The sequence below is a fragment of the Lissotriton vulgaris genome, chromosome 12 (genome assembly GCF_964263255.1).
Source record: "Lissotriton vulgaris chromosome 12, aLisVul1.2, whole genome shotgun sequence".
In the NCBI taxonomy this organism is placed as follows: Eukaryota; Metazoa; Chordata; class Amphibia; order Caudata; family Salamandridae; genus Lissotriton; species Lissotriton vulgaris.
Genome location: NC_141700.1, coordinates 744416407 through 744439008, shown reverse-complemented (window position 1 = coordinate 744439008; position 22602 = coordinate 744416407). Strand labels below are relative to the sequence as shown.

Here is a 22602-nt window from a genome sequence, read left to right as displayed (position 1 = left end):
GCAATCTGCTGTCACCTTATTATCACTTTTCTAAAAAGTGCATGTATCTAAAAAGAGCAACTGTTACATTCAATTCACTAGCATCTACACAGCTGACCTATAAAGTACATTTTGTTATCTTTTCATAATCAGCACAGCACAGTATGAAAATAGAAATTACAATTATTTTAATGAAGAACTACAGGCTTGTTTGTTCAGAAATTTTTATAATTAAATAATGCAATTTTTAATATTTGGATTATCGTTTTCTCTTGCTCAGAAGATATTTTCTGGAATTTGACTTTGGCTTTAACAGGATAATGTAACATTTTGGGAAAAAAATACAGGAAAGCAAGGATGAACTGGAAGCCAAAATGGCAAAAATCTCCATAGCGACCATGTACTTGTCCCGGGTGCTCAGATAGGCAGGAACGAATGTAAGCCACACGCTGAGAAAGGCGAGCATGCTGAAAGTGATGAATTTAGCCTCATTGAAGCTGTCGGGTAGTTTTCTGGCGAGGAAAGCCACTAGAAAACTGATGGTGGCCAAAAGTCCCAGATATCCCAGCATGCTCCAAAAAGCAATGGATGACCCCTCATTACATTCAATTATTATATTTCCAGGCTGAGTGTGGATGTTATGTTCTGAGAAAGGAGGGGAGAGAATCAACCAAAAGGCACAGAGAACAACCTGCAAAAGTGTACAGACACTAATGACTGCATATGAAAACTGGGGCCCAACCCATCGTTTTAAATCTTTGTTTGGTTTGGTGGCATTGAAGGCTATGACAACCATGATGGTTTTGGACAAGATGCAAGAAACACAAAGAGCAAAAGTGATGCCAAAGGCTGGTTGACGTAGGAGGCATTTCTCTGTTGTGGGATAACCAATGAAAGCCAATGAGCAGAGAAAGCAAAGGCTGAGAGACAGGAGCAGGAGGTAGCTGAGGGACCGGTTGTTGGCTTTGACTATAGGTGTGTTCCAACAATAGATGAAGAGTGCTAGGATTGCAAAGGGAATACATGATAAGAAAATGCTAGTTGCTGTTAAGATGAATCCTAAAGGTTCACCATAGGAAAGGAACTGCTCCACTTTTGGAATGCATTTCTCATGCCTTTCATCAGTCCAGTGATCAGATGGACACTTGAAGCATTCAGCTGACTCTGAAGGAAAGAGAACAAGAAGAATAAGTTGAAATCGCAGATATTTTAAAATTTACTGTAAATTACACTCTCATTCCACGAACCAGTGTGGTTGGAAATCTCTCCAGTGGGACATGGCACACACTGGAAGCAGCAAACAGGCTCTCCTTGTCTGGCAGCTTTTCTAAGTCCCGGGCGGCAGCTTAAACTACAAACTGATAGGGGGACCTGGAAACAAAAAATATTTAAATAAGAGACACAATTTAATGAGTATTTCATATGTTTACATTTCTCCAACCTGGGGTGGTAGGATTTTGAGAGGCTCTCTTTGAAGTGTACAGTTAGTGCTTAATTTGTAAAAAAAAAAAGTGCCATGGCTCAAGGTATTTCTCAAGATACCATTGCAGCTTACACCACCTACTGTCACTGTCCGCACGGCCACTTGCCAGTACCACTGCAACTACTAACTATCGCACTCTTACAAGTACAACAATTTGGCCCAGACATGCGGGTATTTTTTGTTTTTCATATATATTTATTATTAAACAACCTGCTAATATGATCACTTCAATAAATGTTTCATGTGTCACTAATGTAGTCTGCGCAGCCCACCTAATTTATAACTTTTCCAAAGACGTACAAACAAGTAAGAATATGGCAAACAATATGAACCATCTTCTAAAAACGAATCTTAAACTAGCAGAAGATTCAACTTTCAGAAGGTCAATCACAAATGTCGCTTCCCTGAATTTGGCTAGCCCAGCAGTGCAGGCCCCACTACAACACCCAGCTGATAAGGTAGATAAAGTGTCAAAAGAACAACCAATAGTTTGCGATTAGAAAGCGGGCACAATTGGTGCTGGAGTCTCCTTCGGAACAGTTGTGTTCTTTGGAACTCCCCCCGCCTGACGCCAGTACGAGCCTTATGAGTTAATAGACTCGTAATGATAATCCATGCTGGTGGAAGTTCCCTCCACGTGGGTTTCCTTTAAATTGCCAAATTGAGGTAAGAGGAAAATAAGGACTGGGACAGATAGACTGTCCTGAAGAAGACCGACGTGACCCACGAAAAAGAGGGCACCTTAAAACGGTCGAAACATGTTGACCACCGCAGTCTAAGGAGTAGTGTTTTAGGATCTTGACCTCCTGCCTAAACACTTTTCATCCTTCACTTATTTTAATCCTGACCGTGGAACCTATGAATAAAGGACTTAGCAGGTATCCACGAGACAGTTCGTCCTTGTTCTTTTTGTGTTTTGTGTTCCCCCTTCCCTATGCTCCGCCCCCTGCGTGGCTATGTGGGGGCGTTTGTAAGCAGACCCAATGATGAAGCATGTCAGACCCATTGTGTGAGAATGAGGGCAGTTTTTCAAAACTTATATATTTTTCTTAGCCTTTTCTCTTCGTCTTTATTGGGCTTAGTTCTCCCCACCCCTCTATGTGTTTATATGCCTATAAGGCCTACCTTCGAGGAGTTTTGAAAAGTCTAGCATGTGCAAAAAGTAGAGAAGAAAGAATAGAACTAATACAAATAGAAAAAAAGTTGGTACCTTGGAGAAAGCTTTGCATTCCATGAATGTGGGAGAGGAAAGGGAGAGGTTCAAAAAAAGTCTAGAGGAGGCTCGATGAAGATTTAAAATAAGGATGGAGGCAAAGTGTAAAGCAAAAAAGCAAGATGCGAATAAAAAGGAATTTGAATACGGAGAAAAAACTGGGACATTATTGGCCAGGAAGGCTAGAGTAGAAAGAACCAGGGACCAGATTGAGGAACTTAGAGGGAATCAAGGGGAGGTGCTTGACAGTTGGGAGGCTTTGCAAGAGCATGTTGTTGCACTGTTTTCCCAACTATACGGGGAGGACACTATCTCTGATCCTCTAAAGCTCAAAAGTTGGCTTAGTACAATAGGTCTCCCGGTACTTAATGAGGATGGGAGAATAATGATGGAAGCTCTGATAACACATGAAGAGATTAGGGGAGCAATTAAAAGAGTAAAAAATGGAAAGCCGGCTGGATTACATGCCATCCCATCGGAAGTTTACATAACTCTGATTGAGGAGGTTTTGCCTGTGTGGGAAGATTTGTTTAATTTGATATATATGGGGGGAAAATAGGTTCCAGAATCATGGAGAGAGGCAACTATTGTCCTGATATTGAAGCCAGCTAAGGATCCCGTAAAGGCAGAATCGTATCAACCACTATCCCTGCTGAATGCAGACTATAAGATCTTTGTCAGTATTTTAGCCCCACAGCTCATACATGAAGACAAGAAGGGCTTCATTCCCGGGAGGCAGTTGCATGAGCTGACCCAGCAGCTGATTGGCTGTGTCGACATAGCTATATCAAGGTTGATACCAGTGGCGGTGGTCTCCTTGGACTCCACCAAAGCTTTTGATCGCGTGTGCTGGGACTATCTGTGGGCAGTGCTGAAAATCTTGGGGTATGGGCCCTTTTTCATTACAACGCTTAAGGCCCTATACCAACAATCAGAGGCAAGCGGTGCTTAAAAAGAGCTTCTTGATACTAAGAGGAATGAGACGGGGGTGCTCCATATCTCCGCTATTGTTCGATATACATATATCAAACCTTTCACCCAGATGCTCCGTCAGGATGAATAGGTCATTGCCTTTAAGGAAGGCACATATGAAAAGAAAATCACACTATATGCTTACCCAGACCCGCAGACCCAGCTGATACACTTCCCAGGGTGGAGATTTTAGTGAACGAATATGGAGCATTCTCTGAATAGCTAGTCAATAATGAAAAAGCAGGGATAATGTGTTGGAATGTTCCTGATTGGAGGGGAAATGAACAGGGGGAGATAAGATACCTCGGAATAAGTATCAATAAGGTATTTGAAAAAATCTCCCAGCACAATCTTGAAAGGGTAATGAAAATTATTAACAAAAGACTCTCTAGATGGAAGAATCTCCCACTTTGAATTAATGGTAGAGTAAATCTAATAAAAATGGTGCTGCTGCCTAAATCGACATTCCTTTTTAATAGTATTCCTCTTTCTTTCCCCATGGGGTTGATAGATAAAATACAGGGCAAGTTCTGTTAAGGGTGGGCGTAAAATCCGTTTCGCGGGCGAATTCCGCGAATCAGCGGGGACGAATTTTCGGCCAAGCAAGGGTTACAGCAGCAGGTGCAAAAGTTGAACCTAATTTCTTTGTAACCTATTACAAAAGGGTTACAAACAAATTAACTTCAACTTGGACACCTGCTGCTAATTGCTTCCTGGCGCCTCGTTGCCTACTTGCAACTATTCTCTGACCCTGCTCTGACCCTTGAAGCAGGGTCAGAGAATAGTTACAAGTAGGCAACGAGGCACCTGTCCAAGGAATTAAACCTCATCAGGAAGCACTTACAGATATAAAAAACAGGAAGAAGGGAGAGGATGGCAAATACACCCATTTTGAGTTGTCAGGAGGGGTTAAACTAAAAGAGACCTTTACAGCACAATTTTCATATGCATTTTGCTAAAAATAAAAAGCTGTATGTTCTGTAGGGGCAACTCAGGAATCTGGCCCTTCAGAGAGCCGGCCTCTCTTTCTTTCTCTCGTTCTCTCTCTCGCTCTCTCTTTCCCTCTCTTTCTCTATCTATCTATCTATCTATCTATCTATCTATCTATCTATCTATCTATCTATCTATCTATCTATCTATCTATCTATCTCTCTCTCCCTCTCCCATAAACGACTGCATGGGTAACTTTGCTATGCAAGCGGCTCGCGAAGACGCAAAAAACCCTGCAAACACGTAAAAAACCCTGCGAACACGCAAAAAACCCGCGAACACGCAAAAAACAAAAATCCGCAAATTTGCACAAATTCGCGAATTTTGCGGATGACGAATTCGCAAATCCGCAAATTCGCGGATCGCGAATTCACAAAATTTGCCCATGCTTAAGTTCTGTAGCTTTGACTGGGCAGCTAGGGGGCACGGATGTCATGGACAAAACTACGATAAAAATTGGCAGAAGGGAGGTTGGTACTCCCGGACTTATGGTTACACTGCATGGCTTTTCAGTTTAAAAACTGTAGAGCCCTCCTAGGAACACCGGGTTCCATGGTATGGGGCGGGTTGTTGGAGCAGATTGTCAAGGAGTCGGGTAGGAAAGGGTTCCTCTATAAATGTGGTGCAAAAAATACTCTAAAAAAGTCAGATTGAAGACACTAAAGGCAGTACTCACCCTTTGAGTAGGGATAAGGAAAATACAGGGAATGGGGTACTACTCAGATGGAGCACCAGTGTGGTACTCACCGGGAATGCCAGAATGTTTGCAGGATCAACTCAGCATTCCGGTAAAGTGAGCAGGGATTGAACAATGGGGAGATCTTATGATGTCAAAATAGGTGGTCCCATGGGAAATTTTGACAGCCAAAACAGGGGGGTCCCACTCAAGGTTCAAATACCTACAGTTGTTATCTTGGGGGGAAGAAAATAGGGGAGAGATTGGAGGGGGTATCTGGGACTTTGAAGGAAAAAGAAAGAAGTATCCATTTGGTACCAGACCCTGGTGATATCAGAAGAAGAGAAGATGAAAGCATCATACGAGATCTGGGCAGGTGCCATTCAGCTGACAAAACCACGGCCAATGCGGCAACTTTCTTTTAAACTGCTGTATACAGTGGTTAAGCCAGCAAATCTGAAAAGGAACCACTTCTTTATAGCTAACAGATTATATTGGACACCGAGGAAACTGGCTAAATATATAACAGTAGTAGCCCCAAGATGCTATAGATGTGGAATGTTGAGTGCAGACGATCATCACATGTTCTTTGAATGCCCCTCACTGCAGCTTTATTGGACTTAGAAAGTAATAAATGAAATTCTCTGCCCCAACATAAAAATTAGTTTAATGTTTGGAATGATGGGGAGGAGAAAACCCCGGTTTCAACTTTATTGAAGAATAGGCAGGCCTTATTGTTTTACTTGATTTTTCTCGCCAGGAGAGACATATGTAGGAAATGGACAGACACTGTACCGCCATTAGGGATGAAATGGCTCCAGGTGGTAAAATTCATTTGCAAAATGGACATAGGACTTCAAAACAGTGCACTCTTTGACACATGTGATGCTTGGAATCGTACCATCAGATCCTGAAAAGTTTTTGGAGTCCAATGATTACACCTGCGTGGAACTAGTAACCAGGAAACTGGGTGGGCTGGTACGCAGGACTTTTAAGATATTGCAAACAGCATGGGGCGGTACAGGTTGGCTGGCTGGCTAGGCATTGCAAACTATGGTGGTATGAGGACAAGAAAAAAAGAAGAAAAAAAGTAATGTTGTATTTCTCCCATGAAAGGCATGTAGTGAGTTCTATGTTTTTCTCATGTCGTTTCAGGTTTAGGGCCACACGATATGTATTAACCCAAATATCCTATCTCACTGGACCTGCATGGATGTTTGAGGGTTTATATACTTTTTGTGTTCTTTACTCAGTGTACAAAAGCTGAATCTCATTGTCACAGACTGACTCCTGCAGTCAAGTTAAATATAGTGTATAGCTTATGACTCAGGGCCTAGGTAGTAAATCCCATTCTTAACCCTACTTCATACTTTTTCTTTGAGTTTTATATAGCGGGGACTAGACCCGAAGTTATCAGAGCGCTTTACATGAGCAGTAGTTGCGTTACAGATGGACACATTCCTTTTCATTTTTGTAGGCAAGGGGAGATTACGTGTTTTGCCCAGAATCACAGGATGTTGAGAGTCCCTGCTGAGATTCGAATCTGGTTCCCTAGCTTCGAGGTCGACTGCCCTAGCCGTTAGGCCACATCCTCTCCCCTAATTAATCATCAATTAACAAATACCTAAAATTGACTCGTTATACATTTAAAGAATATTTGATTTACAAATGAATATGAAGATCTTCATTCCCATTCAAACCCCATGGGGGGTTAGTTTTAAATCTTATAATGAATCTCATCATCTCGAAACGTCTTAGTGTGAGCGTTCTGTATCCTTCTCTCTCCCTTCTGGGTATAATCGCTATTCCGCAATAGTGCATGGTTTGCCAGCTCTCTTCTGGATGTGTGGCCATATATTTTGCCATCTCATAGTTCATGTCTTTATTTTGGACTGCTCTGATGTGCTCCAGGATCCTTTTCTTTAAAGGGCAGCGGGTGAACCCTATATATCATAGTCCACAGGAGTACTCAATTACATATACTACATACACAGGTAATTCTCTCATTGATAGTAAGTGTTTTTCCTTTAAAGTCTCGGAACGCCTTCATATTTTTCCCAATCCTGCATGCTTTACATCTTTCACAGAGATTGAACCCCATCTGTTGTTGTTGTAATCAATTACTGGGTTTGCTCATGGTAAAGTAACTCCTTATTAATTTAGTGATCAGAGTTGCCCTATTTAGACAGGTTACCTTTCCCAAATAGTTTAAGGAATATGTTTAGTATTTACGTGCAATACTGAACTTTATGTGTTTTCACTGTGTGTGTCTTTAAAATGTGTTTTGCTTTTTGTATGTTACAGTAAAACAGGAGGAACCTAACGGATTTCCCGGAATAGCAGGTGACATGGTGATAAGTTTACCTTGTTATTTTCACTTTTTTTCACATATTGCAGTAGCGAAAACTAGGTCCTGAAGAAAGCAGTGGACGGCCCCGTCCATCATCTGCTGAAACATGTCGACCCTTGTAATAAGGTAGCAGCTATATGTTTAAACTGCTCCCCATTTTTCTGCACTGTTTTTATCCATTGGAAATGTTAGGGGCATTATTAAAGTTGTTATGCCTCTAACCTCTCCATTTTTAGATCACTTATATTTAATTTTTTCACACACTGCAAATCAGCTTAACTGTCTGTCAGTACCGCACATTACATCCTTGCATCATTGCGCTCATAAAGCCATACATCGCACCTTTATCTCCTTGGTGTGAGGAGACCCAGATGATGACAAGGGTGGTACCGGACAGCAACTGATGGGTATCTTTCATACTTGAGAGATATTCTTGTTGCACTTTTGCAGCCACACACAGTTTGAATATTCTTTAGATATGAGACCCATGGACACTCATTGTTATAGTAGTATGTTGTTGGGGGCTGTGTTCATGCGGGGTCTATAAATATACCCTGGTACCCTTATTGTATTGGTGTTCTTGATGTCCTTAGTAACTTATTCTTTAGTGAGGGCACCTTCCAATATGTCACAAGGGGTCTAGGCCCCAATTTGTTTCCAATATCTGTTTTTTTTCTGTAACACACTTCAATATTTATTGAAGATGTTTATGATGCTTTGATTTTCCTTACTGGGCATTGATACCATTCTGATGGTTGCGTCTTCTTTCTTCTTATTTTTATTCTGATTCTCTCTGTTGACTAATGTTTGAGAGTATGTCAGAGGTCTTGCTCATTCCTGTCCTTGTTTAATTATGTTTTGTTTATAGCCTCTTTGTAGGAATCTGTGTTTTGTCTCTGTGAATTTTGATCTCCATTCCCTCATCGTTGGAGTAGTGGAGTCGGATACTTATAAATTCTCCATAGGGGATGCTTTTCTTGAGAGAGTTGGGGTGGAGAATACTGTTTGTTGATGTTGGCTTTCAATATAGAGTGGTTTGTATTTGTTTGTCCTCTGTATACACTGTTACATCTAGGAATTGTGTATCCATTTTGCTAATGTTACACATGAATTTGATTCCCACATTATTGTCGTATAATATCTCAAAGTACTCCAAAAAGTATCGTTCCATTCAATTCCATATCAGGAATAGTTGGTCTATTATTCTTAACCATGGTGTTGTTTTTGTGGTTTGTTGTTCATTCCCCGCTCTCCAAGCTATGGTTTTCTCCCACCTGTCCATTGTAAGGTTGGAATAGCTTAGTGAGAAGGAAACTCCTATGGCTGTCCTGCAAATGTGGGAGTATTTCTGATAATTAAAAAGAAATAAGTTATTTCTTGGACACAATGTGGTCATTTCCATCAGCATGTAGGAGTGCTGCAATTCTTTGATGTTTCTCTGTTTTATGAAATATCTGGTTGCATCCAGGCCCAATTAATGCCTTATTGATCTATAAAGGTAGACTACATCAATAGTTACAAGTAGGTATCCTTCTTGCCATCCTGTTTCTGACAATAGCCTCAGAAATTATCTAGTGTCCTTTAGGAGCTCAAGGTAATTACTGTTGGTGCCAGGTAGTGTTGTTTTAGTAAAAGCACATTTATTCTCTATGTTCATTTATTGTGAGACATTTAGAATAACAGAGGAACTTCGATTTGATAAATTAAGGAAAGAGAAATAAGAGGGAAATAGCTAACTTTCTGGACACCACTTAGAAGCTGTGTGCTTTTTTCACACATACCATCTCAATGTGCCAAGATTCTCGACTGATGCCACAGTGTAGGGTGAGGTTCATAGATTCATGGTCTATTCTGATGTCTGTTTCTGTGGTGATGTTGCAGTCTCATATTTGATTCATCTAGCAATGTCATGTCCTGATCTGTGGCTCGAGGAGTGAATTCTCAATCTGCTGTAAAATTATTACAATGATATCAGTGTCTCAGGTCTGGAACCTGGAGTGTTGTCACAGTATGTGCTTTATATCAGAGGTCATGCCACAGTCGGTTCTCTGGTGCCTGACGTGATTCCAGTCTTCACACTGACAAATACAAGTGATACCACAGTCTTACATCAGGTTCCCAGAGTGCCAGGAATGTTGATAGTCTGAGGCCTGGAAATGAAATTGATTCCACAGACTGCCATGAATTTTCAGGACACACTCTGAGGTCTGTTGTCTGGTGGTGTCACCATCTCTAGTGCCTTGGGTGATGTCTTATTATGGCATTAGGTTCCCAGTTTGAGACAATATTGTAGAGTATTATCTCTGGAGAAAAGACACAGTCTGAGGTCTGGTGTTGGAATGGCATATCACAATCTTAAACTGTTTCGTAGACTGTGGTCTGGTGCCTTGAGAGATGTTACATTCTCTATGGGCTGATGCCTGGAATGGTTCCACAGTATTGTCTGCTTCCTTAAGTGATGTCATTTTGTGAAGTTATGTTTCTTTAAGTGATATTGCAGTATAAACGTTGATGACTTGATTGATGTCACAGTCCATCAATAGAGTGGTGAATTACACCACAGTCTATGGTCTGCTATGTGGACTGATGTCAAATTCTGATCCTAGGTTTGCAGAGTGAACTTGCAGTCTGATATCTGATTAACACAGCAAGGTCACCGTCTGAAGTCTAGTAGATGGATTTATGTCACAGTCTTTTCAAGTTCTACCTAGAAAACAATGACAAGTGAAATTCCTTTTGGACTTGATATTTATCTTCTTGAGATGTAAAGGATGTAAAGCAAGGACACATTTTAAATCAACAACTGTGAAAGACTTTGTCTTTTAGCAAACATGCAGCAGTAAGAAATGCCATTGAATGGTATACCTGGATCTTCCCTGTTGACCACTGGATATCACTGTTTTTGACAGTAAGTGTCTGCTGTGTAGGGGCATTGGAGTCATAGCTTCCCACTTTCTTGTGCCTCAGGGTGCCCCGAGGGCTCAGCTGCCAGTTTATGATGTCATACTGCACAGAGGGGCTTCTGCTGCCTTCCATAAAGATTGCTTTACCATCTTTGGATTGAAGTCGGATGTTGTCAAGGTAGTGGAAAACCTGCAGAAAAATAGCAAGTACCTATATTTATCATGTGCGGGCTTACAGAGAGATACCAATGTCTAAATGAAAATAATCAACACTAGGACCCAATAAACTGGGGTTGGCAGCAGAAGAAGGTGGTGGCATTAGCGGAAAGACATGAGAGCTGAAGCCACGAGAAGTAGAATAAATGAAGTTCAGCCTAGGCATTGTTATTTCGCAAACTCTGTTATAAAAATATTGTCAACCAAGAAAAATGTGCTAGTAAGGCTTGGGTCTAACACACAAAAGACTTTGCATTCTTAAAACCGGTGAAACTGACTTTGCAACACAAAGTCAAATTCCACTACAAAATTGCCCTGCAATTCATAATTACCATTATGTATCAAAAGGCGCAAATTGAGTTCCATTGAGAGTAGCATAATGAGGAGGTGGTGAAGGAGTATTCCCCTCACCACTATGACTCATATTCGTATGTACATATGTGTTAGACCTGTCAGCCTTAGGGTGATCTTCCCCCAAATTTCTGGACTTACACCTCCATTTTTGCTAATCTCTTTTTTGTTGGCCACAGGAATCTGTGCACTTTACCGTAGCTGACCAGTGCTAAAGTGCTTATGGCCTTTGCTTTAAAGATAGAAAAACTAACTTAGACCCAATTGGAACATTTAATTTACTTGTAAGTCACTAGTAAAGTGGTACTATAGGTATCCATGGCCAGCAGCACTGTTTGTGCTACCCCTTCCACATCCTTTACAAACATTGCTAATGCAGCCTGTATCTGCAGTCTTAGGCTGCCACTTTAGCCTAAACTTTCCATATTAATATATATGTGTCACCCCTAATGTGGGCCCTAAACAGACCATAGGGAAGACTGCAGTATGTTTAACTTTGACATGTTCTGGTAGTGAAAAACCCTTAAAATAATGTTTCACTACTGCTACGGGTGCCTCTCCTATAGGCTAAAATTGGTTTAACTAATTATATTTATTAGATGATAACTTTCAATTGGGATTAGATAGAAATGTTGAGTTTGGCGTCCAAAACAATTGTCATTCAAAACCCTGTGTAATGGTAAAGTCAGATTTTGAGTCACCGTTATGAAAATACCACTTTTAGAAATATGACATTTACTTGTCCTTCCCATTTGGTTCCTGCAGACTGTATCCTGAATCAGATGACTGTGTAGCTGGCAGATATTTTTTGTGTATTGCTCCAAGACAGTGAAGCAAAGAGGAATAGGTGTTGGCAGGATGGGCCATCTATTACTTGATGAGGCAGAGAACGTGTCATCTGTCATAGTTGCACATCACAAAGGCTCTGCCTGACCACACTCACAAAGGGTTTGACACTAGTCTTTTGTGACCCACGACAAGCTGGGCCAAGGCAGGGAGGTAGGACATTTTGAAGGGAACCTACAGAACCTTCTTCTACTTCAAAGAGAGCACACCCTCCAATCCAACTCTTCAGTAAACTGCTGGACCTGTGGAAGACTCAGATTGACTACTGGGCGGATCTTCAAGAAGGAATGGTACTCTGATGCCCTGCAGCCATGCTGCCCTACTGCCTGAGAGAAAAGGCCTGGACTTGCATCTTGAACCCAGGGCCACCAGAGTTCTTCCATGGACTAGTTGACTGGCCTTCTGATAAGTTACTCATAGCCAGAAAATGCTTCAACCACTTTGGCCCCAGCACCTGGACTCTGCATCCTGTGAGTCCTACCCCCAAATGGTGCAATCCCAAATACAGACCTTTAAAAGTGGGCCTCAAGGTCCTGTGCCAGCCCAGCTATGGTCAACACTGACTCAGTGTGATGCATCTCCTCATAGCTTCACTTCAGAACTGCCACAGTGCAACACATCCCAGACACCAGACATCCCATCACAGCCCATAGTCTCCTCAGAACTGCCTTCGCCCAAAGTATACTCCGCCTGGGACGACTCCTGGTGGCCCCCCGCCCTGGGCAGCGCACCCAAACCGACAGACCACGCACGCAACCTGGGCTTCATCTTGGACTCCTCCCTCACCATGACCAGACAAGTCAACGCCATCTCCTCGTCATGCTTCAACATCCTGCGCATGCTACGGAAGATCTTCCGGTGGATCCCCACCGAGACCAGGAAGACGGTCACCCAGGCCCTCGTCACCAGCCGACTGGACTACGGCAACGCCCTCTACGCCGGAACCACCGCCAAGCTCCAGAAGAGACTCCAGCGGATCCAGAATGCCTCAGCCAGACTCATCCTCGACATCCCACGACACAGCCACATCTCCGGACATCTGAGAGACCTGCATTGGCTCCCCGTCAACAAAAGAATCACCTTCCGCCTCCTCACCCACGCACACAAAGCCCTACACGATCAAGGCCCGAGCTACCTCAACAACCGCATCAACTTCTACGCTCCCAAACGACATCTCCGATCAGCCAGCCACGCCCTCGCCGCCGTCCCCCGCATCCGAAGAACGACAACAGGAGGAAGGTCCTTCTCCTACCTGGCCGCCAAGACCTGGAACTCCCTCCCTCCCGACCTGCGCCTGACCCAAGACCACCTCTCCTTCAGGAAGAAGCTGGCTATTCGAGCAATAGCAGCACTCCCCCCCCCCCCCCCCAAGCGCCTTGAGTAGTGCGCTCTATAAATGTCTGTGATTGATTGATTGAGTGCAGGTCTTCGCATCACAAGAGATGATGCAAAACTTTGCATTGCAGCCTCACAGCTTCTTCGGAACCACCTCTGCACTACACATCCTCAACGCTGGGGTCAGCGTTGCAAGCCCCACATTGATGGCAATGAATGATTCTGTATCCCAGCCTCACAGCTTCCTCAGAACCATTGCTTCATGATGCATCCTTGACACGGGACCTTGCAATGCTCTAAAAATCCTGCCTGTAAATACCTCATCTCTCACTGCCAAAGTTTGGCCATGCAAACAGGTCCTGTGCACCAGCTCTACAAATAAGCAATGCAAGTTAGAGCAAAAGTAGGTGTAGACAGAAAGATGGGGAGTCAACCAATTTGTGATATTCCCCTCTTCGCCTGAAGGCAGCCTTAAGGACTGACACAATGCTCCATGCACAAAGAACATTGAACAATGTCAAACACTCACCCCCAGTAGAGAGATCAGGTCTTAAATCCATCTTTTTTTTGGCTCACCATGCCATTCCAGTTTGTACTCAGCCATATGCAAATCAGTCTTAAACCTGCTTCCCTAAACAATGCGTTTAGGCCCAGATCTCTATACTAGGGGCTTACACAAAAACACCCAGAAAGACTAACGGAAGGGATCATTGATGGGATCATAGCTAAATATTTGTAAGATTTGAGCTTGATGAGATATGGTTTTAGTATGTGCGACCATTGCCAGTCTTTCACCCGCTTCCCTTAAGGAGCTCTCACACTCCATCATCCCTTCCTTGCAAGGTCTTCTCATGGTAAGCTGATGCTCTCAAAGCTGGGTGTGCAAGAGGCACATTGGTGTTCAATGTTGGCAGCAGTGAAATCCCCAGAAGCAAAGCAAGAAGTTTGGCAGGTTATGATGTGAGAGATTGTCTGACTTCAATTGAGCTCAACAGAGAAGGCGCTGAGGTGTAAAAAGTCTGCCGTGATTGCCTATTTGAGAGTTCTACTTCAGTGGGTTTTCCTGGAGACAGGGCACCAAGTAACAATTTTGACTTCCATTGTGAACCAGATTCTGGATTAAAAAACTGTACACCTCTTTATATCCATCCCTCAAGTACATATTGGTTAATGTTTTGCAAAGCATAGGAAAGAATCAGAATTAATTGGATTGGAACCAGATTCTTCCCTTAGCCTAATCAGAGATATCCCCCTCTAACCTATCAGAGGAGTCACCCTTTATGGACATCTACTGTGTGCATGCCCTCGTTAGTGCAGCTATTCTCAAGCTTCAAAGTTCCTTGCACCTAATATCAAGTTATGGGAAATATTGGACATTCAGTTTGATTCTGTTTCTTAGATCCAGGTTCCTTGAGCAGCACACATCCCACTTCAACTCTGGATCCCTACCTAGCTTTACCTTATTTGCTCAAATCTATTGGCATCTGGAGTACTTTATCGGGGGTATACAATTTGTATCATATATTTATTCTTCACACAGCTTTTTGTGACGTTACAGTCAGTGTCTCAATTTTTGCCCCAGTCCATCTCTCCAGTTCGGATCACTGAAATAATATAGACTGCCAAAATATCGACCTGCAAAAATATTGTTGCCAAAATATCGACAGACAAAATATCGACTTTCTATCTACAAACAGGTAAGTACAAAAATATCGAGTACAAAATATCGTTAACAATAATATAGATGTAAAAAATATCGACTTTATTAAAAACAGTGTTAAATTAAATTAATATTAAATTTTAATTACTAAAATATACTTAAAAATACTTAAATTAAATTATAATAATTAAATAATAAATGAAAATAATAAAAATAATTTTTTACAATCTTATTTGTTGACCCTGAACCCTAAAATATACCCCTTTACCCAAAAACCCAAAACTGACCCTGAACCCTAAAAATACCCCTTTACCCAAAAACTAAAAACTGACCCTGAACCCTAAAAATGCCCCTTTACCCAAAAACTGAAAACTGACCCTGAACCCTAAAAATGCCCCTTTACCCAAAAACTGAAAACTGACCTTGAACCCTAAAAATGCCCCTTTACCCAAAAACTGAAAACTGACCCTGAACCCTAAAAATGCCCCTTTACCCAAAAACTGAAAACTGACCCTGAACCCTAAAAATGCCCCTTTACCCAAAAACTGAAAACTGACCCTGAACCCTAAAAATGCCCCTTTACCCAAAAACTGAAAACTGACCCTGAACCCTAAAAATGCCCCTTTACCCAAAAACTAAAAACTGACCCCGAACCCTAAAAATACTCCTTTACCCAAAATTTATCAATATTATTTAATTACCAAATAATTATTAATTAACAATAACAATAAAGTAAATATATTAGCACATTAGCTGTAATTATTTTAATAATTAATATTATTTTTTCCCAATTAATTACTTAACAATAACACAAAATTATATATATTTAAATGTACTCTAAGTAATGTAATTAACTAATTACAATTAATCAATTACCAATTAATTACTAATTCAAAATATGTACAAAATTATATTAATTAATTAACTAATTATTATTAATTATCAATTAATTATTAATTATAAATATTTACAAAGATATATTAATTAATTAATTATTATTAAATTACTTCCCACCCTATTCCCCTATAAACCCACAACCCGCTACAGAATTACATAACACAATTATTAAAAAAACAAAATCCATTTAATAAAATATTTTATAACATTAATGCACACTTTTCACACATATTATTACATAAAAATACACTATAAAATATTATATATTATTAAAAATTCGATATTTTTGCTATCTATATTTTATACAGTCGATATTACTTCACTTACCTGAAAAACGATATTTTTGTAGTCGATATTATGTCCAGTCGATATTTTGTCCAGTCTATATTTAAAACTCGATATTATGTCCAGTCGATATTTTGGAGTCGATATTTTGTCTGTTCACCCTCCAGTTCCAATCTCTGATCTACTAAATATGGGTATAATTGTTCTGCTGATACTAGAAATCCTTTTGCTAAACTGTGTTCCACCTTCCCAAACAAGTGCATTCCTTTACACCTTTTCCTTTCCACTGTCTTGGCCAAAACTCTTCTTCTCTTCTCATGATGCCTAAGGTTGATCCATCTCCCTCTTCCACAGATAGGCATTCCAGTGACACACCATGTACACCAACGTAAAAGCAGCTTCCGCCTTAAACACATTTCTAGACATAGAACACATTTCTAGACATAGATATCACTTCACAGGATGGCGGCTGGGATGAGAGCTAGTTCCAAATGAATAGGGTTTCCTTGACCTTGAGAAACCTTTATCTCACATGCAATATAATCAACAGACTCAATCTTCTTTCTAGTGTTATAAGAAGCCATGTCAGTGTGGCTAATAATGTCGGCAGATGTCTCACTCTGCTTTAGAGGTCTTCGTTAATTTGTCCCCCTGTGTCACAGGACAATTGTATTCCCTAAGTCTCAGTACAATCATATTTCTTGTTGTCTTAATGAGGGTCAGATTTTCCATGGCAGAGGGCTCAGCACCTCTAGAAAAAGACTTGACGATTTTGTATTAAAAATGGAAGCGATTCTTGAGGCAGACAGAGAGCGATATAGATTGGGGCATACACTAGCATCGCTGCTCAGACCTAACAGGGCTGCTTGTCATATCACTCACATACAGGCATCTGAAGGCCATGACCTGCACACACCAGATGTCATTGAATACATGTTTGCTGCATTCTATATAGATTTATAAACCTCCAAATTGCAGGGTGATGCCCCTGCTATTCACACCCACCTAGAGAGGGCTAAGTTGGCATGTTTTGGCTCAAGGAATGCACTACACTGAATCAAACATTCACAGTAGAAGAGATAACATCCATGATTCAGCAGCTTAGGAGTGAGAGTGCTCCTGGAAGTGATGGACTCCCTGCTGAATTGTATACAGAATTTGCTAATAAGTAACTCATTCTTTTGCTTCTGGCTGTCTAGGAGGAGGCATATAGGGCAGGAACACTCCCACAGTCCACGAGGCAGGAGCATTATATCATGCTTCTTAAGCCTGACGAGCCCCTGGAGCAATGTGATTCCTATTGCCCTCTTTCCCTTATAAATGTAGGCAGTATGATTTTAGCTAAAATACGGACAAACAGATCGCTGACCCTTATGACACACCTGGTACGACCGGATCAATCTGGTTTTATTCCAGGTCTCTCCACCGCTAATAACCTTAGATCATTGTTTGCTCTCATGCATCAACTGGACCCTAGTCTCAAAGTTGTGCAGCATTTTATGATGCTGCAAAGGCATTTGGAACTGTAGAATGGCCCTTCCCCCTGGGGGTGCTGATTAGGATGGGACTGGGTGGGTCCATAACAAGATAAGTTCAGCTCCACTAGACTGACCCGTAGTGTGGGTCAATGGAGGGCTATCCCCCACTTTTATGATTATTAGAGGCACACGTCAGGGCTGCCCCTCTTCCTCCTACTATTTTCCCTGAAAATTGAGCCCCTGGCATGTCTCCTTCGGGAGTTCATTTGTAAATGTGGGATTCATCTGGGCTAATAGTATACATTATTATCCATGTATGCAGATGATGCCTTATTGGTGGTGCAGGATCCTGGCTTTAATCTGGGCCCGATTAAAGGTGAGATAATACAATTTGGTCACCTTGCGGGCTTTCAAATTAACTGGTCAAAGTCCACTCTAGTTCCACTTATGAGAGCTACCACATAGACCTCCTTGTCATACCCGCTACAGTGGCAGATGGGACCGGTCCACTACTTAGGCATCCTATACCTCGTAGATCCACAGACGGTCCTCTAGAGAATTATGGGACATAAGCTGAGGGCTACATGGATGAGTAGAATATTGGATCATATTCCTCTCTCTTTGGGCTGCAGATAGACCTGATGAAAATGATAATACTCCCTAAACTGCTCAACATGTTTCAGAAAATACCTATTCCACTGAGTAAGTTCTTTTTTAACCAGTTGAACTCACTTATGACTCGATTGACCTTGACCGGCAAGTATCGTCGTCTGAGCTGAAGTCGGTTATGTCTGCCGTGGTGCACAGACATAATATCGACTCCAAAATATCGACTTTTAAATATAGACTGGACAAAATATCGACAGGACAGAATATAGATGACCAAAATATCGTTTTTAAGGTAAGTGATATAATATCGACTGTTAAAAATATAGATAGTAAAAAATATCGATTTTTTAATAATATCTAATTTTTTATAGTGTATTTTTATGGTATAATATGTGTGAAAAGTGTGTATTTATGTTATAATTAATTTTTATTAATGATTTTTGTTTTTATAATTATTGCGTAATTTAATTCTGTAGCGGGTTGTGGGTTTATAGGGGAATAGGGTGGGAAGTATTTTAATTATAATTAATTAAATATGTACATTTATTTATTGATAGTAAATTTAAATTAATAGTTAATTAATTTATAATAGTTAATTAATTAAATTTTAATTGGTTATTAATTTTTATTAATTGATTAATTGGTAATTATGTACATTTTAACAAATTATTTTTGTAGCGGGTTGTGAGTTTATAGGGAAATTGGGTGGGAAGTGATTAAATTATAAATAATTAATTAATTACATTTATTTATATGTATTTAATTTCAAATAATTGTTAAATACTTTTTCATTATTAAATAAGTAATTGTAAATATATTTATTAATTAGTATTAATAGGTGATCAATAGAAATAATTATTGTTAATTAGTAAATTATAAAATATTAATTATTATATTGTATACAAATATTATTTATTTTTAATTAATTATTAATAGATATTCAATAATACATTTTTTAATTATTTATGAAGTATTTACTTTCCCTATTGTTGTATTCTCTGGAGTGGGAATAGTAATTTTAACCCCTACGCTATCCAACACTTTCCCTACTGTTGCACCCACTGGAGTGGGAATAGTAATTTAAACCCCTACGCTATCCAACGCTTTCCCTACTGTTGCACCCACTGGAGTGGGAATAGTAATTTTTACCCCTGCGCTATCCAACGCTTTCCCTACTGTTGCACTCTTTGGAGTGGGAATAGTAATTTTAACCCCGACGCTATCCAACGCTTTCCCTACTGTTGCACCCACTGGAGTGGGAATAGTAATTTAAACCCCTACGCTATCCAACCCTTTCCCTACTGTTGCACTCACTGGAGTGGGAATAGAAATTTTAACCCCTACGCTATCCAACGCTTTCCCTACTGTTGCACCCACTGGAGTGGGAATAGTAATTTAAACCCCTACGCTATCCAACACTTTCCCTACTGTTGCACTCACTGGAGTGGGAATAGTAATTTTAACCCCTACGCTATCCAACGCTTTCCCTACTGTTGCACCCACTGGAGTGGGAATAGTAATTTTAACCCCTACGCTATCCAATGATTTCCCTACGCTTGCACTCTTTGGAGTGGGAATAGTATTTTTTACACTTTTGCTATCGTACGGTAATATAATAGTATCTTATTTAATTATAGTATGTTACTATATATATAGTTTTAAGAAATATGATTGTAAAAATTTATTTTTATTAATTTCATTTATTATTTAATTATTATAAGTTAATTTAAGTATTTTAAGTATATTTTAGTAATTAAATTGTAATATTAATTTAATTTAACACTGTTTTTAATAAAGTCGATTTTTTTTAAAACTATATTTTTGTAAACGATATTTTGGACTCGATATTTTTGTACTTACCTGTTTGTAGATACAAACTCGATATTCTGTCTGTCGATATTTTGTCCACGATATTTTTGCAAGTCGATATTTTGTCCCTCGATATTATTTCAGTGATCCGTCTGCCATATGATAGGGATGGTTTTGCAGCCCAGGTTCAATTCCTGCACCTCCGGATTGATAATTGCATGCATGGCCCACACATTGCTTTGGGTAATGTACACATACACCCACTTTCTATCCCAGAAGCCCCCTATTTTCGGTTTGCAAAACCAGTGCAGGAGATCCACACGGTGAGATGCATGACATAGGCTTTGTCTAGATTGGGTACACTGTGGAGTGTTACAGTGATATACTTCCCATTCATCCTTATCAAACCCTGTGGCCCTCTTTGCATAGACCGCTCTTTGGCTATGATGACTGATCCCCTCAAGAAACATATAACTATATTGGGTGACTAGAATCATTATTTTAAACAGTATGGGAGTAATTGGAGAACACAGAGCACGCACTCATGGACACCAATACATATTTCACGCTTTATCATGCTGCCCGTAGCCTTTATCAAACATTTCCTAAGGAACTACAGGAATTGTTGGTAATGTTCCTCCTTTTTCCCACTCCACGTCCCATTAAATTAATCTTGCGCTTGTACTCCGTGGTTATGTCCATGATAGACGGGAAATCACCCCGGCGTAAATGCAATGGGCTGAGGACCTAACCATTGAGGTCACGGATGTGATGTGGAAATATTGCTGTCAGCAGACTGCAGAGGTCTTCCCCAACCGTAGGTATAGGTTAAACCACAATATGTTTCTGCAGCAGGCTAATACTGCGAATACTGAGGACACTAAGGATAAAAGATGTGGTGTAAGGGATGCAGATTTCATACGTTTCACGTGGAACTGTCTGGGCTTTGCCTTATTCTGCGACCAATTCTTGCAAGCTGTGGAGACCATAACCCAACGTGGAATCCGGCTTTCTGTTGGCACTGTGCAATTAGGTCATGTTAAAAATATTCCAAAGACCTTACAAAAGCTCATCTCAAGCTCATCTCAACTGGAATTGTAGTGGGTAAACATAGAGTTGCCATGGTATGGGGGTCTGGCGGGCTCCCAAATTTCAGGATTGGTTAAGGATATAACTTTATGTGAAGAATGTTTGGATACTTACTTTGCTGCTCTTTCCAGAGCTTCAGACCTGATGACTCATGGGAACCATTCTGGACTTACTTGCTTCCCATCGCTGTTGAATGAGGGACATGTCTTTGGACTCAGTTTGGGGAATTGGGAATCACCTTCATTGAGTTGATGCTTTTCTCTATCATGAGTCCTTTCTAAGGGATTGTTGCTTATGGATGGTTGGTTCATGTTTTTTGCAGATTTTTTCTGATGAGCTGCTGCATATTTGATTGCCTGTCATGTATGCTGTATTACCTATAATGTTTAACTGCTCAATTCTAATTCCAGAAAGCATCTCTATCTGTGTCTTGCACAGGAAAAGTCTAGGACTATCTGTTTGATAAGGACATTTTCTTGATTTGTTTTTTCTCGCCGAGTGGCATGATCCTTTTTCCTAAAGGCTTTTCTGTTTTTTTTCTTCCTTTTAGCAGTTTGTCTGGTACTAATAACTAGGAAACTGGTGTTCCCCAGTTTCCCACGTTTGTTTGCTCAGAGAGGCGGGACCTAGTCTCCACTCTCAATTGTCGAAATGTTAGTCTCTTTCATCGTTTATTCAGGGGTCTCCAAACCGGTCCTGGAGGGCCGGATCCATGCCAGATTTTTTGGATACCCCCATTGAGATACATGTAGTGATTTTGAAAATCTGGCATGGATCCGGCCCTCCAGGACCGGTTTGGAGACCCATAGTTTATATGCAGTTCCAAAGAGGTGCAGCACTTTGTAGATATTGGGATGCTGTAACTGCACTCAGGGAAGATTACACTTACTTTACTATGTAAACTAAGGTGCAGTGGCTTCGGCCAGGTGAGGCCCCCTTCATGTTTAACATGTGTGCGAGCAATATCTAAATTGGTTTTGGAACAATAAATACTACCCACAATGTGTGTGCAAGGGAGATATTTCATAAACAGTGCTGGTGCACTGTCATTAATGTTCTATCAGCTGATCAATTGCAACTGAATGTTTGTAAGCATGGTGTTTGCAAGATGGAGGGTGAATGTTGTCCACAAAGGACAAGAAAGACAGTTTGCCACCATTCTTCTTACTTTTAAATTTGTGGTGTGTCATGCCTGGCTCTAAAGTTGACTTCCAGAGCAGGACTTTGTATCCAGGTGCACATAGGCAGCAGCTTCTACAAAGTATTCTGGCATAAGGCATGGCATGCCTTTCCCAGTACCCAGTTCAGGGGGGAAACACGTAACCACCTGATTAGCTCTATTTTATTTTTTGTGGAATGCACTGCTGCTCTTCAGCCACAACCTTTTGCAAGCATGGTCTGGAACCTCCCTCCACCTTGCTAAAAGCCTGGAGGAACCTTATTCTGCATGTCTGACAGTAG

The 22602-nt window shown here is 40.7% G+C and overlaps 1 protein-coding gene across 1 annotated transcript in view; it reads right to left on the bottom strand.

The window, feature by feature from the left end:
* Positions 1–238: 238 nt before the first annotated feature.
* LOC147678540 (extracellular calcium-sensing receptor-like) overlaps positions 239–22602 on the bottom strand; it is a 30589-nt gene continuing 8225 nt past the window's right edge. The window contains exons 3-4 of the mRNA XM_086945683.1: positions 1227–1350; positions 239–1143 (exon numbers count right to left, since the gene is read on the bottom strand). Of these exons, the coding sequence (XP_086801809.1) occupies positions 239–1143; positions 1227–1350 (1029 nt within the window). The remainder of the gene's footprint in view (positions 1144–1226; positions 1351–22602) is intronic.